The sequence below is a fragment of the Polyodon spathula genome, chromosome 1 (assembly GCF_017654505.1).
Source record: "Polyodon spathula isolate WHYD16114869_AA chromosome 1, ASM1765450v1, whole genome shotgun sequence".
Classification (NCBI taxonomy): Eukaryota; Metazoa; Chordata; class Actinopteri; order Acipenseriformes; family Polyodontidae; genus Polyodon; species Polyodon spathula.
The window spans coordinates 101,020,793-101,041,083 of record NC_054534.1 but is presented as its reverse complement, the minus strand read 5'-3'; the positions used below and the strand labels follow the sequence as shown (position 1 = coordinate 101,041,083).

The window sequence follows — 20,291 nt, the reverse complement described above, 5'->3', positions numbered from 1 at the left end:
ACTTTGTCACAGGTTGTCTTTGAAATGTCTTCATATTCCAGTACATTACAAAACATATTTGTAATGCACTGGAAGAAAAGGTGGACCTTTCTAAAAAGTAAAATTACACCGAGTCATTTGTTATTGTCTCGTAACGGTCTGTGGCCCAAGAATTGGATTAGCTATAAAGACTTAAAAGGAATCTCGTAGCTGTCTGTCTTAAGCTTTGACAGATAACGGTTCCATGAAGAACAAGCTGTATTTCCATGCTGTTGCTCACTGTAACTGTTTTTCTGTTGTTCACATCTTAACTATGGTAAATGCATGATTGGTTTCATGTTCCTGGTGTTTAGGAACTGGACGGTATCTGCAGTCCTGTCATCAACAAGCCAAAGCCCAAGGTGGAGCCCCCAGCCAAAGAGGACAAGGCAGACTGGGCTCCCAACGGCCCTGTGAACGGACAGAGTGGGGCGGAGGGCAAGGCTGAGCAGACAAAGCCCCCCATGGGAGAGATGGAAGTGGACTGAGACTGAACTCCCCCCCCCCCCCCCCCCTTCAGGATATTCCATCATTGCACTAACACACTGTAGGTTACATGTCAGTTTTAGACCTGTGTTTGGGTTGTTGTTCCATGTTTCTGTATTATATCAATTGTCTTTTTTATACTTTGAGTTTGTTCGTTTTGTTCATTTGTCTTTTTCTTTCAATTTGAATATAGTATGAATTGCAGTCATACAGCATTAGGTGCTTCAAGATGTGGTACCTGGCCCTGCCGGTGTTTTCAAAGTGAGGCATTTTCATTTGCACAGCTGTTTCCGTTGTTGTGCTGATACTGGACCGCACTCTAGTTATTCCTATTGCAAGCTATTCAATTTTTGTGTTTTTTTTTCTGCTTTATATATATATATATATATATATATATATATATATATATATATATATATATATATATATATAAAATGCATGTGCTTCTCAGAACAATTTGAAATTGCAGATAACGGTATTAGATTATAATGCTCTGTGTGTGTGCATTGTGTTGCACATTTATAGTTTAGGATTTAAATTTAATCTGAGTAGACATTTTGTTGTTCAATCAGTAAATATTGCTTTACTGCTTTTTTTATTGGGGTCTGCCAATTCTGTGGTTAAAAGAACAATAAAGTTCCTTTTCTTAATAAGGTTTAGAACAGAATAGAAGTTTTGATGTTGGGCTGTTGGTAGAAGCTTTGTCAACCAGATGGCATTGTTGCAGAAACATCACACCTTTTGGATTAATCTCGATTCACTTATAAAATAGCAAAGTTTCAGGTAAAATCCATCAAACTGATCAGACACCTACTCTGAACAGGAATCAAGTCAGAATGAGTGACAGTGTCAGTCAGGTTTGGAAATGGAATGCGTTTATGTTGATTTAATCTGAGGCTATCCAAATTTAACGCATTGTACGATTCATACTAAAAGCACAAATAAAGCGCAAACAGAAAAAAAGTGTCTGCAAACTTTTTTTTTTTTAGTTCATAAAGAAAACTTTCCGCTAATGCCACTGTAAGTTTTTAGTTTTGTAATCCCGTATTACGCCAGCCCTCAGCAATCTGTGTTCTTGGGACCATACGTGTCTTAATCTACTTCCTGGAATAATGACTTGGAATCTGGTGAGACTGCATGACTTGTTCAGCAACACCAGCATTCCAATGTTAGCATAACTTGATTTTATCTTATTTGTGATTCTTTTTTTGTTTGTTTCTGTGTAAGTTTCTGATTCCGTTTTACATACTGTGTTCCTAAATTTGCTCTACTCGTAAAATACTCCAGCTGCAACACCTGAATTACGCAGTAGTTTGCATTCAAATCATTCCCCCAGTTTATGCGGTTATTTTAGTGTATTTGTTTGGTTATTGTGCCTTGCTGCATATGGAGAGAACTACCATTTGGTTTTAAAAATGTGTACTTCTGCATTAACTTTATCGTAGTTCAACATGAAGATGGCCTAGACTTCTTTTAGACATTGTTCCTCGTTTTTTTCCTAATGGATTTGACTTGTTAAACTGTTCTTATAAAAAATGTACAGTTGATACCAGGAAGAGGGGCACTTTCAGATGCAGTAGTTGTAGTATTGATGCAGTGCTCTGAAACACTGTTTTATTAGAGGATGAAAATTTGCTTTTATATTAATTTTGTATGGAAATACTCTGAACAGGAGGGAAAAGAAGACCAACTAAAATGTTTTTCTTGCTGTCCTCTATTATCCCTAGTACAGGCAGCAACCAATGTGCAGTAGAAAAAGCACAGATTGTTTTTTTTTATATTTAAGTGCTGCCTATATACAAGTATGTATTAGTTAGTTATGTTTATTTTAATTAGTAAATTAGCCTTTACACTAAGGTATTCACAGCAGTAGAATGTCAGTAAGGCTAGGATTTCTCCCCAGAAATATTGATATAGTGTACAAAAAGTTAAATGAGATGATAACATTCTATTTTCCATCATCCTGAAGGGGAATTACAGCAACGACCAGAAAGTCATCTGCCCAGAACAATTCTCATAGTCCTTTGACCTTACCAACACAGTCACAAGGTCACACAAATCTTATTGACATCTATCCTTTGGTGTCTGTTGAAATATTGGTCTGGATTTGCCCTTTTTGTTGAAAGTACCCTGTTGTTAAAGTTAAAGGGGCAGGCAAAATGACAATAAATGTAATTAAGAGTAAAACACAGATATGAAATGGGTGTAATTACCTCATCAGTTCAGTGGAACACAGTTCTTGCTTGTTGCTGTGTGGGATTTGTAACACTGTGGTTAAAGCAACGCAAGTTAATCAAATCTGTTATGATGCTACAGTAATCTTGTGTGTGCCCTGACGTAACAATTTTTTTTCTTCATTTAATAAATTGTCAAAACTGCAAAAGAGTGAGGGAGATATAAACTAGTAAGCACTGTCTAGCATAGAGAAAAAAACTAATTCCTAAGTTTAAAACTCAAAATTAAAAAACAGATTGGGCTGCATGCTGAAATGTTTGCACTGTACTTGAGCACTGTAGGTGTTCAGGCCTTGCGATTACAGGAAATACTTTGTATGTTCAATATGGCTGTCATAAGCAGAATAGTGTCTGGTGGCAGGCTTTGTTATGCACTGATATGAATTAATTAACCAAGGAATACAACAAAGTAAGTACGGGCCAACATGTTTTGTGCAAAAATGTATTGACATCATGACTTTTATTGATACTTTATTATTAATTGCATTTGTAAGGCAATCAGCTGTCTGAAATCAAGGCTGGTACGGTGGGAGTTCTTCTGTCAGTTTGTCTGATTTAATGCAAACCAAGTATGTAAAGCTGCAAATACCTTGCTGTGCTAATTTCAGACCAGGTGACAACTTTGTGTACTCCATCGTACTCAACTGACAGTTTCTGTTCTTATTTTGTTGGAACCTGTACCAGAACTGCCTGGACCACTTTGAAAACTGTTAGTGTTTTTGACTTGAGAAACTTGAGATCCATGGTGTACTGGCCAAGTATTTGTGAATTAAGAAACTGTCAGGTTTGTCAAAGCCCTTCTACTCTGTATCAAGGAAAGGTGTGATGCTAAACAGTACCATCTCACTGGAAGCATCAGTCATTAAGATTAAACCAGAGGGTTTCCATTAACCTTCACTCCTCTCTTCTGATTTGCCAGTCAAACCAGTAAGATTTAAGAGATTGGAAGGACTAAATCACATTGAAGTTAATTTATTCTCACATGTACACATACATACTGGTTTGGTTCCCAGGCTTTTCCTGGTCTTGCCTTCACTTTAAACAACAGTAAGACCACCCCTCTCTCTCTCTCTCTCTCCAGTGTTAATGGAAGCCCTAATTTGGTCATATTCTATATTGATGCAGAGTTCCAGTTTGACATGTCTGTAACTGGCAGCTTGTGTCTTTTCAGCTTTAAAGTGAACTACAGTTCATCTTCCATTGCAGCTGTGTAATTATTCAATACCAAAAAGAGGTATTAAATATTACAAAAAAGCAAACTCTCGACTGTTTTTCTTCATTAAGGGCTTTACAAATAAACTGTGTACAAGATAATTTAAACAATTAGCCTGGGGAAACTGGCACATTTACATATTATTTCTTAGCAGGCGCCCTTATCCAGGACTATGGGGCAGCATATACTGTAGATCCAAGAGGCAGGTTTGAGATACTTCTAGTTTTTCAATAACCATAACAGTGGTGGTTTTAGAAACATAAATCAGATCTTTCTTACCTTTTTGCAATGCATTCTATAGTATTTATCTCTGCCACATATTTTATTCAAACCACAACAGCTCTTACAATTTTAAAACTTGTTTCAGTGAAGTGTTCCCAACTCAACATATTTGCTTTCCTCCTAGATTTTGCTTAGTTTTTGTTGTCCTAACATAATACCAAATAATGTTGCCATTTTATAATTTATTATTATTATTATTATTATTATTATTATTATTATTATAAATTATAAATATGGGTCCCACTTTACACACATAGGGTCACAACAAACAGGACACATGGATGCATTGATAGTAATGGTAATGCCTGGTAGTCAGTATAGAAATAAAATGCCATTTATCTAGATAATGTTTCCGATGCAGTAATAGAACAGAAAAATTCTTTAAATGCATTTTAGAATTTTTTTATATAATTTTTTTGTATGTAGCAAATCTGTATAAAATGAATAATTAAAGTAGTAAAGTTTCCATGATATTACAGGTAGTTTTGTTTAAATTTCATATAGAGAGAGAGAGAGAGAGAGAGAGAGAGAGAGAGAGAGAGAGATGGCTTAAATCACTTGCATCAGCACATGTTTTTGATGTGATCAGAATACAGGAAACTGAATGTGGTAACAGTAGGTTGCTAAAGTAGAGTTCTAAAGGTGAAAACTCACACTGATCTGACTCCATACAAAAAGTAACCCTTAAGTTCCATCAAGTTTGAGTATTAATTACTAATGCACTCTAATATGCAATAATGTCATTAGAAAGAGAAGTCGTACGGATCGTTGAGCTCTGCTGCAGGGCTGGGCTTGTGGATGGCACTGCGGACGTCAGCCAGCTCATGGCAATGCAGAGACTGGAATGTCATCAGCCTCCCACACACCTGAGGGATTTCCACCTGCTTCAGATGAATCCGTTGAACTCTGTGAAGACCATAAAGAATGAACAGTGGCTCAGCAATATCCAGCAACAGCACTTGAAATTAAACTTGATGTGATAGTGCTTGCAATCAGTGTGTATATATATACAGTTTACCAAAATGCATTTGAACCCTTTAAAGAACATTAGCCTGCCAATAGCATTTTCTGTCTTAAAAAAAAAAAAAAAACTTTACATTTAGAAACAAAAACAAAAGATTTGAATGTAAGTCTTGAGACCCCCAGGTGCTAGAAATACAGGCTATATCCCCTCCGTCACGCATAAATATAAAGTTTCTGCTCTATACTACACAGCGCATATAAGTCAGGAGGGCAAATTCTCATACCCCCCCCCCATATAGTTCACATACACAAAAAAAAAAAAAGTTATCGACCTAAAATATTGTGACCTGTGCACAGGTTCTTAAGGGGGGTCTATATTTATTGCTTTTCAGGACTAAATAGTTCAACCCCCCAATATAGATAGATAGACAGATAGATGTAATATCGTGATTAGAAAATCTGTTTCTGTATTGAAAATAAACCCAGTCAAGAGGAACCATGTTTTAAAAGTTTCTGGTGTGACTGACATGGTTACCTGGGATTGTACCTATACCGCTCCAGCTCCTCTTCGATAGCCAAGTCATTTGTAGAGGAGGTAGATTCCTGGCACATGTTCAGCTTTAAAAATAAAAATCACAAGAACATGTATGTTTTACTAGATCATTGTAGGGTTTTAAAACACCATGGCCCGAGGGGAGTAAATATTTCGTGGTTGGATAAGCCTTGCTGTAATTTGCTCCCGGTGTTGTGTAAAGGACTGCTCTGCAGTGTGAACAGTACCTGATTCCCGCTGTCTCTGTCTGCAGGATTGCTGGCGGCTGGTGACCCTGGTCTGCTGCTCGCTGGCTCCTGTACAGGAAGGTCCCCAGAGGTAGTCCTTAGCTCCTCTGGGAGCTCCCTGCTCCAGGACTCCTCCTCATTCACATCCCAGTGCTCATTCTTACCAAACGTACCTGCAGATCAGACCACAGATATTTCCAGCTATGGCTTCTATAGTAACAGAGAATCATGGTACTCCAAATTACAGCATGTTACATGTCATGTAACTGAAGGACTCTAGCTGTCGGACAACATTGGGGTGTGTTGCTAAGGTGGAACACTTAATGGTTATCAGAACACGTATCAGATTGCATTCATCAACAGAACACACTGCAGACTGACATGGGGAGGGGGGAGTTCGAGTTTCTAAAGAGGGACCAGGCCCTTGCACATACCGATCAGTTCCCCCTGGCAGCTCCACAGCCTCAGTTGACAGTCGCGGGAAGATGTGACAAGCAGCTGCCACTCAGGGATGAACTCAACGCTGTTCAGAACAACAAAAAAAATCTGTTGCCAATTCTTCATTAAACCTGTTGAACTCATAGAAATTGAGCTTTACTTGAGTTGAAGAAAAAATTAAGTCAAAAACTTAAAGAACAGAAAAACTATAAAGGACGCATAATGTTGTTTTGATTAAAGTAAGGCCACGTTTTTAAGCCTTGTGCCTAAACATTCAGTTATGGCAGCTCACAGTCATGGTAAAGCAGAACTATGGCAACTGATTTAATTTAGGCTTTGGTTGTTAACTCATTCAGTCCTGCTGTCCTTTGAGAAGAAGTCACTCACACTTTTCAGTTTTTTACAGCAACAATGATCAAACACATGAGAAACTGCAGATGTTATGCAGCTTACTGTACCTGGTGATATTGCAGGTATGTGCTCTCCAGCTGTATAACACTGTGAAGAAAAAACATACTGAAACAAACCACTGCTTACTGTACCTACAGTCACATTTTCCATCAATGGAACTTCAACCTAGAGTCACACAATGACATAACAGGGTTTACTACAGTGTTTACATTAGTATCCTGATTCTGTGTACTTTGATTTGGAAGACGAGTGTGTTTGTTTGTTTGTTTGGTGTGGTTACTTATACCAGCAAGAGTCCACTTGTGATACATGCATTGAGGTTTCCCCGTGGGTGGGCTGTTTGGCAGTGCTATGGTGTACCACGATAGAACAGAAATCCCTAATTCAGTTTGCAAGGGATAGGAAGCAATTTACCACATGTTTAAGGGATTGCTGGCACAAATAAAGCACTTACGCCATTGCCCAAATCCTCCTCGTTTCTATAAAGGGTGGTGTTCAAGTGAACAACTTATGAAGGTTCCCAAGAACCTGTAAAAATGTATTTTTTAGGCAATGAAAAGGCGTAAGAACCTGCTTGTACAGTTCATTGGAATCCCCCTGCATAGAAACCATGTGAATGATTTTGGTACAACCTAACCAACCAGTAAATGCACATACAGTACCAGCTGCAGTCTCCTACAGTCATGTTCAATTTTTCCTTATAATACAATATATATTTTTCTACATTTGCTGGTTCATACTGCAGTCATGCGACCGTCACTGAGGGAAATCACTAGTCTCTCTGGTCCTGCGTCTGTCTCTCTATCCAACGTCAACTGATTGCCACAGTTTAATTTTTATCAACTCTAGATGGCGCCATCATCTGGCGGTCACAAGACTTGCCTATAAACTGGTCTTGAAGCTATTTTTAACATGTGGTAACAACTTTCCTAAATAGGGTAAAAATGATTTTGAAATCGGTGTGAGGAACTGCACCTTTAACAGGGGTACTGTTCACAGTGTTAGTATGAGCTGGTATTCTCACACTGAGGAGGAATATGAGCTGTTATTCACACACTGAGGAATATGAGCTGGTATTCCCAGAGGAGGAATATGAGCTGGTATTCTCAGAGGAGGAATATGAGCTGGTATTCTCACACAGCAGGAATATGAGCTGGTATTCTCAGAGGAGGAATATGAGCTGGTATTCTCACACAGAGCAGGAATATGAGCTGGTATTCTCAGAGGAGGAATATGAGCTGGTATTCTCACACAGAGCAGGAATATGAGCTGGTATTCTCAGAGGAGGAATATGAGCTGGTATTCTCACACAGAGCAGGAATATGAGCTGGTATTCTCAGGGGAGGAATATGAGCTGGTATTCTCACAGAGGATGAATATGAGCTGGTATCCTCAGAGGAGGAATATGAGCTGGTATTCTCAGGGGAGGAATATGAGCTAGTATTCTCAGAGGAGGAATATGAGCTGGTATTCTCAGGGAAGGAATATGAGCTGGTATTGTCACAGAGGATGAATATGAGCTGGTATCCTCAGAGGAGGAATATGAGCTGGTATTCTCAGAGGAGGAATATGAGCTGGTATTCTCACACTGAAGAGGAATATGAGCTGTTATTCACACACTGAGGAATATGAGCTGGTATTCTCAGGGGAGGAATATGAGCTGGTATTCTCAGAGGAGGAATATGAGCTGATATACTCAGAGGAGGAATATGAGCTGGTATTTTCAGAGGAGGAATATGAGCTGGTATTCTCACACTGAAGAGGAATATGAGCTGTTATTCACACACTGAGAAATATGAGCTGGTATTCTCAGAGGAGGAATATGAGCTGGTATTCTCAGGGGAGGAATATGAGCTGGTATTCTCACATAGAGGAGGAATATGAGCTGGTATACTCACACTGGAATATGAGCTGGTATTCTCAGAGGAGGAATATGAGCTGGTATTCTCAGAGGAGGAATATGAGCTGGTATTCTCAGGGGAGGAATATGAGCTGGTATTCTCAGAGGAGGAATATGAGCTGGTATTCTCACATGGAGGAGGAATATGAGCTGGTATTCTCAGGGGAGGAATATGAGCTGGTATTCTCAGGGGAGGAATATGAGCTGGTATTCTCAGGGGAGGAATATGAGCTGGTATTCTCAGAGGAGGAATATGAGATGGTATTCTCAGAGGAGGAATATGAGCTGGTATTCTCACAAGCAGGAGGGGTGGTTTCGGGAGCATTCTGTGCATAGTCTTGAATATTCCAGATGTGAACGAAGCCCAGCCGATCTCCAGCAAACAGCAAGGTGTCATCTCCACTGAGAGTCAGGGCAACAACTGTGGCTTTCTGTAGAGACTGGGCACACATACAGAGTGACACTGTCAGCAATATCTCGGTTTTGTTTTAGCAAAACAAATACAAAATCCTTAAGCAGGAACAAAAGGGACAGTATAAAAGATAAATTACCATCACGTAGCTTTGAGAACCTTAGCTGTTTGACCAGCTGCTGTTCTATTAGGACAGTTAGTGCAGCATGAATAACTGGGATCAAGCGTTTACAATGCTTTACTTCCTTTGTATATTTATTTTTATACCTCTACAAATTACTAATAAAGCATTAACCATGCCAGCAGGAAATCAGCTGTGACAGCACCTAATATGTCGTCTTTATGGTATCTCCTATTACTGTATTGTAGGAGGTGTCATTTAGTTTGTTTGTTCTGATAAGGGCACCTACATACAACATAGAATTAGGACGTGAAATTCAGAGAATTCAGATCTCTGTCATGTTCTATGCATGGGTGACACCTATATTCAAGATGTGATGTACTGGAACTTTGATAAATCCTTAACATATTTCTCATTTTTAATTTCTTTTATATATTGTTATTTTTAGTCAAGTCAGAAACCTTCACACAGCACAGAAACTGCCTTACTAAAGCGATACACACCATGTAGGAATGGTTAGCAGAGACACCTTGTACACCAGTGTACAAAGGCAAAGTGCCTATCAGATCTTCATACTGATTCAGGTTTCATTATTTTTTTATGTTGCTTGACCACATGAGACATGTCTCAACGTGTCGAGTGGGAAGCCCTCCTGATGGCCTGATTACTCTGGAAATGAATAAACCATTACAGAAGGAACTTCAACCCAAATAAGCACTTTGAAACCCCTTTAAATCATAATGATCTGAATGATTAATGTACATGTATGAGAAGTCCTCACACTGTGTTCTTTACTTGATCCAACTTCAAATATCATTCACCAGACTGCACCGTACCGGTTTATCCAGGGGATGTAGCTGAACTGTGCCATTGCTGGTGCCCTAATCCAAATAAAATTCTTCATCACACTGGGATTCTCTGGATAAACATATTTTAAATTAACCTCCAAAGCAGACTCCAGTTAGCACACCCCAGCCCTCTGGGAGACTTGACACAGATTCTACAGGTGGGATATCTGTCTCTACTGCTGGATTTGGAAAGACCTTATATGAGGTGTCTGTTTTAACATCTGTCGCATTCTCTATTGTACAGGACCTAATCACTGCTGTCCTAAATGACACAATTGCTATAACCATGCTGGAACACACAGATGAGAAGTTACACAAATCTTCAATCATAAAGCAGTGGTTCTGTACAAGGACTATGGTAGCACAAGGGCATTATCAGAATGTTACCACACTGGTAACACCACAACTTTGTGAGTCAATATGGCTTGTGCTAAACAGGCCTTAGTAAGTTTCATTACAATTGAACAAGCAGTTAGATATATGTGTGACATGTGCATGTACATCCAGGGGGTGGGTAATAACCTAGCTCCATGTTTGGCAATAAAAGACACATTAGTGTATAAGAGGGTGATTTTCAAGTTACACTTACTCCACTGAACTGTCCAAATAGTTTTCCTCCACCAAATATATTCCAGAAATGAATACATCCTAAAATGAAAGTGAATATGCCATTAAATATGCAAGCAATGTAAAAAATATGACAAAATACATAGTTTAAGAATGGAAACCAGAAAAATGAGTATGGCAATTCGTCATGGTTACCTTTTATAATTGGAAATCATACATAGAAAAGGCAAGGTACAGAACTAGTAACATAATCTTTTCTCAGATAACAACAATGAACCACGGCAGTGGAATGCAGGGTGACAGGGTTAATGACATCACAGGGTTCTGCTGCTCTCTGCTGATTGATTTATTGTGTTCCACTTTTCTTGTTCCTCAGGGACTGAGCCGCTAAATTGGACCTCAGCTCAAAAAAAAAAAAAAAATGATGCTTTGCATTATATGTCGACTAGACAAAAAAAAAAGATTAAGGAACTAGCCTAAACACTTGGTTAGATTTACTTTTTAATTGGTGCATGTTTTTAAATGGACTGATGTGGGTCTGCACTCACCACCTTGGCTCCTCTGGTGACATAACATAGTTCTGTATTAGAGCATAAGAACATTTACAATTGAGAGGAGGCCATTCAGCCCATCTAAGCTTCTCCGGTTCCTGAAAAGGCTGTGGGGTTTACAACACAAATCATTACTTTCCCTAGCACTCTGCTTCATTGTACATATTCCTGCAATATCTTTTGATATTTTCATTAACATATTCCTAGTCACTAATCAGTTTTGACTCGTTATTTTCATTTCACTTCAGGCCTTCCTCTCACAATCTGAATTCACAACAACGGCGTCTTCAATCCAACCTGATAGATCCGAAACATTTCAGTGGTTCCTGACTGCTCTCCCATTTTCAGCATTTTGATTACCTACCTGATCGGCACAAACTCTGAGGGGTGGGAACAGGTTTGAATACTGTAACTTGTCAAAACCGATTTATGACCAGGGATACGTAAATAAAAATATCAAAACAATCACAATTGTATTGAAATAGAGATTACAGGAATACACACAACAAAGCCGTAATCTAGGGGACACAATGTGCAGCCTATTCAGTAAAGCTAAGTTAGGGTTAACTATGTCAACTGCTTGTAGGATTTGAAAGACTTCATTGTACTACATGTAGATTTCCAATACAGAGACTGTTTTCTCTTGTTCTGACTGTCTTTTGACCTGCTCAGACATGAGTTTTTAAAATTGGTATAACACTTGTGTTTAGGCCAAATGTAACTGCTCAGTCCCATGAGGGCAGGGAAATGGGAACACAACAATAAACCAGATACCACTACAGCGATATAAACCAGTCACACACCACTGCAGCGATATAAACCAGACACACACCACTGCAGCAATATAAACCAGACACACACCACTGCAGCGATATAAACCAGATACCACTGCAGTGATATAAACCAGACACACACCACTGCAGAGATATAAACCAGACGCCACTGCAGTGGTTACTTGTTGTTATTTCAGATGCAACTCTGATATGACCGCTGGTAGTTCTGAATCTTGCCTTTTATTTGTATAATTTCCAATCCCCTCCTGTAGTTCAACAAAAGCTGAAGCTGATTTTGTATCTGGTATACAGCAGAGTTCTACTGAAGACATGATACCAACTCAACTGAAGGGGTATACTGGATAAAAGGGTGAATGGCATGAATGTCAATCAAAAGTATGAAATGTAAGAGAACAGTATTGATACCTCCAGGTCCACTGGCTACCAAGGATGCTGCAGTCTTCTGATTGGGGCCCCTTGAGGGGATGAAGAGAACTCTGCAAATATTCAGATCATCTAGAAAGAAAATCAGTCAATCAATCAATCTTTATTTTATATAGCACCTTTCATAGTGGAACACCATCACAAAGCACTTTAAAAGGTGAAGTGTCGCAGAAATATTCTATTTTTGTATTGCATTGTTAAAGGCAATTAATCAGATTTGTTTCTCTTAAAGCTGAATTGAGATTTCGAAACAATGGCTGTTACTGTTAAAGTCAGGTTCATGCTTATTATTATCCATCAAACTCTAGTTAGTAAACTGGATAATCCTATTTCTAACCTTGACAGTGACATATAAAAAGAGAAACACCCCCCCCCCCCCACGACCACGACCACCAGAAATTCACACACTTTCCCTTTCACACACAAATGCCATCTCAGAGACGTTAATAAATTCTTTAAAATGTCCATTCACACAGCACGAAATTGCACAAGTATAATACCGTCATAACTCTTTCACACAGCCAAAGGGATCATGCGAGTACAACGAAATTGAAATGGTGGAAATGACAAATGACTGCTTCCTAACACAATTTGTCAAGGCACCGACTAGAGGGGAGGCATGCCTTGATTTAGTCTTTTCAAATAACAAAGACAGAAAAACTAAAACAGAGGTCAGAGAACCATTGGCAAACTCAGACCACAGCATGGTCTCATTTGAAATGATTTTTTAAAACCCCAAAAGTAATTACTAAAGCTAACTATGAAGGTATGAAACAGAGACTAACAGAAGTAGATTGGAGTAAAATAGAGAAAACATCCACCAAAAAAGGATGGCTTTATTTTAAAAAATGTAGTACTAGAGGTGCAAAACAATTACATCCCAAAAGTAGACAAATCTAAATCTAAAACAAAATTGTCAAAATGGTTTAATAGATCAATTTAAAAAAATATTCAGAGAAAAAAGGCACTTTACAGAGCGTTTAAAAGGGATGAAAAACACAATACACAGAAAGAGTACACGGAACTGCAAACGCAAGTCAAAAAGCAAGTTAGAAAGGCCAAGAGAGATAGAAATGAACATTGCTAAGGGGACTAAAACCAATTCCAAAATGTTTTTCCAATATTACAACAGCAAAAGAACATTCAAAGAGGAGGTTAAATGTCTAAGAGATACAAATGGCAAAATCATAGACGAAGAAAAAAAATAGCAAATATATTAAATGATTACTTTTCACAAGTTTTTACAAAGGAAGATACAGACAACATGCCCCACATGTCAACCTGTTCCTATCCAATATTAAATAACTTTAGCATAACCGAGGCAAAAGTGTTAAAGGGACTAGGAGCTCTTAAAATACACAAACCCCCTGGGCCAGATGAGATCCTCCCAATAGTATTCAAAGAAATGAATGAAGTTATTTACAAACCACTAACCAAGATCATGCAACAGTCTCTTGACACAGGGGTTGTACTGACAGACTGGAAAATTGCAAACATAATACCGATCTACAAAAAGGGAAACAAAACCGAACCAGGTAACTACAGACCAATAAGCCTGACTTCTATTATATGTAAACTTATGGAAACTATAGTAAGATCCAAAATGGAATATTACCTATATAGTAACAATATCCTGGTAGCCAGTCAGCATGGTTTTAGGAAAGGGAGATCATGTCTAACTAACCTGCTTGATTTTTTTGAGGATGCCATATTGACAATGGATAATTGCAAAGCATATGACATGGTTTATTAGATTTCCAGAAAGCTTTTGACAAAGTTCCGCATAAAAGATTAATAATCAAACTGAATACAGTAGGGATTCAAGGAAATGCATGCACATGGATTAGGGAGTGGTTACCATGTAGAAAACAGAAAGTACTGGTTAGAGGAGAAACCTCAAAAGGGAGCAAGGTAACCAGTGGAGTACCACAGGGATCAATATTAGGTCTTCTGCTATTCCTAATCTACATTAATGACTTAGATTCTGGTATAGTAAGCAAACTTGCTAAAATTTGCAGATGACACAAAAATAGGAGGATTGCAAACACTGCTGCAGCAGCAAAGGTCATTCAAAATGATCTAGACAGCATTCAGAACTGGGCAGACACATGGCAAATTACATTTAATAGAGAAGAATGTAAGGTACCACAGGCAATAAAAATGTGCATTATAAATATCATATGGGAGATAATGAAATTGAAGAAGGAATTTATGAAAAAGACCTAGGAGTTTGTTGACTCAGAAATGTCTTCATCTAGACAATGTGGGGAAGCTATAAAAAGGCCAACTAGATGCTTGCATATATTGTGAAAAGTGTTGAATTTAAATCAAAGGAAGTAATGTTAAAACTGTACAATGCATTAGTAAGACCTCATCTAGAATATTGTTTAAGTTCTGGTCACCTTGCTACAAAAAGGATATTGCTGCTCTAGAAAGAGTGCAAAGAAGAGCGACCAGAATTATTCTATATTTAAAAGGGATGTTATCTGCAGACAGGCTAAAATAATTAAATCTATTCAGTCTTGAACAAAGAAGACTATGCGGCAACCTGATTCAAGCATTCAAAATTCTAAAAGATATTGACAATGTCGACCCAAGGGACTTTTTCGACCTGAAAAAAAAAACAAGGACCAGGGGTCACAAATGGAGACTAGACAGAGGAGCATTCAGAACAGAAAATAGGAGGCACTTTTTTACCGGAGAATTGTGAGGGTCTGGAACCAATTCCCCAGTAATGTTGTTGAAGCTGACACCCTGGGATCCTTCAAGAAGATGCTTGATGAGATTCTGGGATCAATAAGCTACTAACAACCAAACGAGCAAGATGGGCCGAATGGCCTCCTCTCGTTTGTAAACTTTCTTTTGTTCTTATGCTCTTATGTTCTTCAAACCTGTCAGTCAACAAATCGTTTTCATGGCAATGGCGATAAATGCCAGCATCACGTACTGTCCCTTCTATCTGTGAATTCACCTCCTCGTCCTCCCATAAAGGTAACAATCCCTTAGCTTACTCCAGACTCCAATTACTACCTCGTTCTTCAGTGCCAGCATAGCCTTTCACACAGGAGTTAAGACGCTTCAGTGCAAAGTGATTCAGACCGCATAAAATATGACACCTCTGTGACGGTATAGGCAATTCACACAGACCAAAAGTGCCAGTGTTGTGTAATATTCTGTATCCCATACAGTGTTGTGTAATATTCTGTATCCCATACAATTCTGCATCCCCTGCTTATTGTACTATATGCAAGCAAGTGGTTATTGATTAGTAAAAGAAACAATGTACCGTAATAATGCAAAAATAGACCTCACCCTTAACCTAAACTTAACATTTGAAGAAAGTGTTCACTTCAGGATACCAACAAAACAACCCGTGGTGAAAGTGTGGAAGATGACTTGCCAAACCACCTGATTGCATATAGTACAATAAGCAGGGATGCAGAATTCTATGGGATATAGAATATTACACAACACCGTGTGAAGGGGGTATTAGAGTTCTATATCGCCACTTGCTGGATAAAACACCACAGTACATGGTAACCACTGTACACTGTGCAAAATAAAACCCCATCATAGTTGTGGGTGAGCTCAGTGTTTAGACCACAGTGTGAAAATAGGGTTCCTCTAGAAAGTGTGAGAAGACAGACAGACCCCTACCTGTGTCCTCCCTGAGCGGTGCTGTGTCTGCAGAGTCAAGCCGGGTGAAGACATTCCCCGAAATGAGGTTCCACACAAGCAGCTCCCCAGCACAGCTGGAGGTGGCGAGGAGACTGGGGGGCCACAGGGACACACTGACAATCTCCTCCCGGTGAGGGCTGGGCTACAACAAACACAAAAGCTTTTAACCAGTTATTGTGCATTACAGAGAAACAATACGCTTTACTGTTTCGTTTTGCGTGAAGCGGGTGACTCTGGATCTCTGGGGTGCTGTGTGAATTCCATGGTACATGATGTTAAACTCAACCGCGAAGGGACACAGTAACCCAAAGCTTGGGTCGGGACTATTTCAAAGCAGTTAGAGCAAGGAACGTAATTCTAACTTTTTTTTTTTTTTACAGATAACAGAGAATGACATATTTAATATTCCAGTGTCAAAAACTGGAACAAAACAGATGTTACACAATCAAGCAAGAGACGTGGTGTCATTTTTGTTTTTTGTTCTGAGAAGAAACAATTTTATTTTAGTTTTTGTGAAAATAAATAAATAAATAAATTTTATTTTGTTCAGGGTAGTTTCTTGCTAGTTTTATATTGTTACACTTATGAGATGTTATAAGTACAGCACTAATGGAAATTATACAATAATGTATTTGTATATACAGTACAGCAATTGCACCAATAAGAAAGCTATTTGTTTGTATCTGCAATAGCACAGTATCAGGACAAGCATCAACGTCACTTAAGAGGAAAATTGCTATTAGCAGAGATTGGTCCAGAATCCAGAACCATCAGGCCCACCGAGCAAAGCAGCCGCTCCACTTACCCAGACCATGACAGATGGTCCAAACCATCACAGTCTCTACACTGAAATGCTTGGTACCTTCAGTGACAAGCTATCTATCTGATAATAACTTACCTCTTGATGTAGCCACTGGGATCCGAGATTCTCAATACCACTGGCACCATTCTGGTGATCCTAGGAAACAGTAAAATAAATGCAGTGTATTTTTAGGAAACAGTATCAGAAATGCTGTGTATTTTTAGGAAACAGTATCAGAAATGCTGTGTATTTTTAGGAAGTATCAGAAATGCTGTGTATTTTTAGGAAACAGTATCAGAAATGCTGTGTATTTCTCATTTATGTACTTATCTTCCTATGGAGATTTTCTACCTCTCATCAAGGATTAAGACTATGGGCTTCCACATAATTGTGCTAATTTTAACAATACAAACATACCAGATTAAATAAAACAATAACAGTCTCTTTGGGACAGAAAATTGTAAAACTGTTAACCTGCTTTGGATTTAAATTAACAAGACAGGAGGCCTAACTGATGAATTCAAATGGTTTATATATCTTATGATCAAGAATTTAAAGTCATGGATTTAATATTATAGCCAATATTACATCCAATATGCGTACCACTGCACGAAAAGTGGCGTTATCAGAGAAGGACAGTAACCTGGAGTGCTATACTGAAATTCTCCAATGACGAGAAGGTCATTTCATTTTAAAATGCATCAGGAGTGACAATGTATTTGACTGTATTCTCTGAAATGTACTGAAATATATACAGAATAAGTCATTCACCCACTGATGAACAATACAACTGCTCAAAAAAAAAAAACCCACATGATCCTGTTTCTGCACCTCCTGCCCTGGATGGCAGTGTCTGCCACGAGGATGTTGTTCAGAAGAGATGATCATTGAATGATGAATTAGTCACCCATCTCTTAGTAATTTTAGGGGTTTGTGTAATAAAGAGGAGAGCAGAATTTATGGAAATACTCACAGCAAAAATGCTGATCCGTCTATCACAACCAACAGATATTATATACCTTTTAAAATAAAAATAATAAAATAAATACATGCATACAGTATATGTGTTAAGCTTTATTCTGTTGAGAAGGCAAAAGCAATTCTATACATATTCACAACATAACACACATAATAATGGTAGCAATTAAAATAATCATGAATCATGATACGTATGATATTAACTACAGGGTACAGCGTTACTCTTTCAATTACTCCAAGGGCAACCTATCTATCCAATTTCCAAGTAAGTAGAGCAAATGACTTTATCAAGGGTGTTTCATCAAGGCATAAAATGTCCTGCTTAAAGATAAATTCCGGCAATTTAAAATTCCATTTGAATGTTCCTTTGCCTTTCCTTTCCTCTTTTCAAGATGAATGGCAGGACTCTGAGTGGTTCTTAGTGCAGTTGCTGCTCTTCTGAGTTGTATTCCCTTTTCCCCGTTGCAATGTTTCTAATTGTGTTTGTTGAAAGATCATAGCCTCTGCTGTCTTTCTGGAGCTCAGGAATCAAACACAACAGGTCAATAGGAAGCATTCTGCAGTGCACAGAACTTAGAACTGCAAGTCAGTCAGCCACAGTACAGGGAGAAATGAATCAATCTCAATACAGCAACAACAGAACTCAGAATCACTTGATTTGACCTTGGAATTCACTTATTCCCATTATAATTTGTACAAATGTCATTGTTTCGAACACTAACACTGTGTAAGCATTGTGTTAGCTGAAAAATTGGCCAAAGTGGATAATACCAAACTTACTGTACCTGTTTCTGTGTATTTCAACTTGGATGCAGCTGTTGACTTCATCTGCTATGTCGGACGCTGTAAAGGAATTCGAACACACTGCTGTTTACAATACTGCTGACAATGGTTTCATGTACAGTAAATACAGTAGTTTACACTCAGCCATTTTACCGTGTCTGAGTACTGATACACACTGACCACTGCTGTAATCCCACTTCCTCACTGAGCCATCACAACTCCCAGTAATCAGCCTGTAACACAGCACAGCCACATGGTGAACCAGTGTATTCAAATTTATACAGTCACTTCACCTTTTATTGAAACTAGCAACATTAACAAGACTTTCTTGTCCTGACATTTATTTAATTTCTTTGCACATCTGGAAATATAAAATATAGCACTATAGCAGATTATACATTGTGCTGTAGACTAGCCTAGATGTAATAATTGTGACTAGGGCTGGGACCAAATCAAAACTTTGAGAACCCACTAATTACACTTAACAAAATTGTATTTAACAATGTTTTCTTTTTATGAGTAGAAGAAATAAGATACAAAAAAAAAAAAAAGAAAGAAAATGCTATTAAATACAGTTTTGTTAAGTGCAATTAGTGCGTTGTCAATGTTTTGATTTGGTCCCAGCCTTGGTACCAAAAAGTAGCATAAACCTGTATTTAAAAAAAACAAAACAAGCAAAAAAATATTTAGCACAACAAAGCAGGGATCTTTCAATGTGGTTTCATGCACTGAAGAAGTTTTTGGAAAACAAATGGAAATATTTGTTATTGTATTATCTGTCACACAGACAGTAGTTCTGTTCATAAAACTAGAACATACATACACACACCACATGGCAATGTTACTAATTCTAATGAGAGGTTAGAAATTAGATTTAAAAAACCTTCCACATCATGTCTTTAAGAACTGAATGTGCTAATGTAATAATCTTTTTAAGTAGTTATTTGCTGGAATTTGTTTAAAGTTTGCTCATAAAAAAATAACATTATGCACGCACTAAACCATTATTGATTAATATATTTTTGTTCTCCTTCTGTATAAATGTGCTAGTATTGAACCTTTTTCCATTGGCATCAAGAGTCATGCAGGTAACAGCAGCCTTTCCCTGCACTCCACTGAATTCAAAAACAAGGGCTCCTGTGCTGAGGTCCCATACTTTGAAAACCTGTGAGAGAAGACAGTGTGACTGAAAGAAACACCAGAAAGAGCCTGTAAACAGTTTCCCAACAACAGAGGAATGATAAGTAGATGTAACTGTGGTGAGGGGACCTAGGGCTAAATAAAACAAGCGAATCTACAATCACAATAAATTGGAGACGAGCTGCTTAAGTGTGTGGTTGTGGGATATATTACCATAGCTCAGGTGTGTTTTCAGCCAAGTGTGTACCTCTGCACGAAAAGTGGCAATATCCCACGATGACACATGCCCCGGAGTGCCATATTGTGATTAAGCGATGGCTATGAGGTGCCATGACAATGTCCTGAGACACTGGGTGTGTGAGAATTTTTCCTCTCACTCAGATCACTGATGAAATTTGCTCTGTAGCGGGAGGAGCAGAACTGAGCATGCCGTTAAATGTGTTCTTTCACTGAGATTTTCCAAGCCACT

The 20,291-nt window shown here is 38.3% G+C and overlaps 1 protein-coding gene and 1 long non-coding RNA gene across 2 annotated transcripts in view; one reads left to right on the top strand and one right to left on the bottom strand.

Annotated features, from left to right (window-relative positions):
- Positions 1-2,380, top strand: part of LOC121325419 (heat shock 70 kDa protein 4L-like) — a 41,205-nt gene extending 38,825 nt beyond the window's left edge. The window contains exon 19 of the mRNA XM_041267883.1: positions 333-2,380. Within this exon, the coding sequence (XP_041123817.1) occupies positions 333-506 (174 nt within the window). The 3' untranslated portion in view covers positions 507-2,380. The remainder of the gene's footprint in view (positions 1-332) is intronic.
- A 14,637-nt stretch (positions 2,381-17,017) lies between these two features.
- LOC121302036 lies at positions 17,018-18,756 on the bottom strand. The gene is made up of 3 exons (XR_005947680.1): positions 18,685-18,756; positions 17,895-17,940; positions 17,018-17,077 (listed from the first exon to the last, which is right to left on the bottom strand). It is a non-coding gene; the product is annotated as an uncharacterized LOC121302036 (long non-coding RNA).
- Between the last annotated feature and the right edge of the window lie 1,535 nt (positions 18,757-20,291).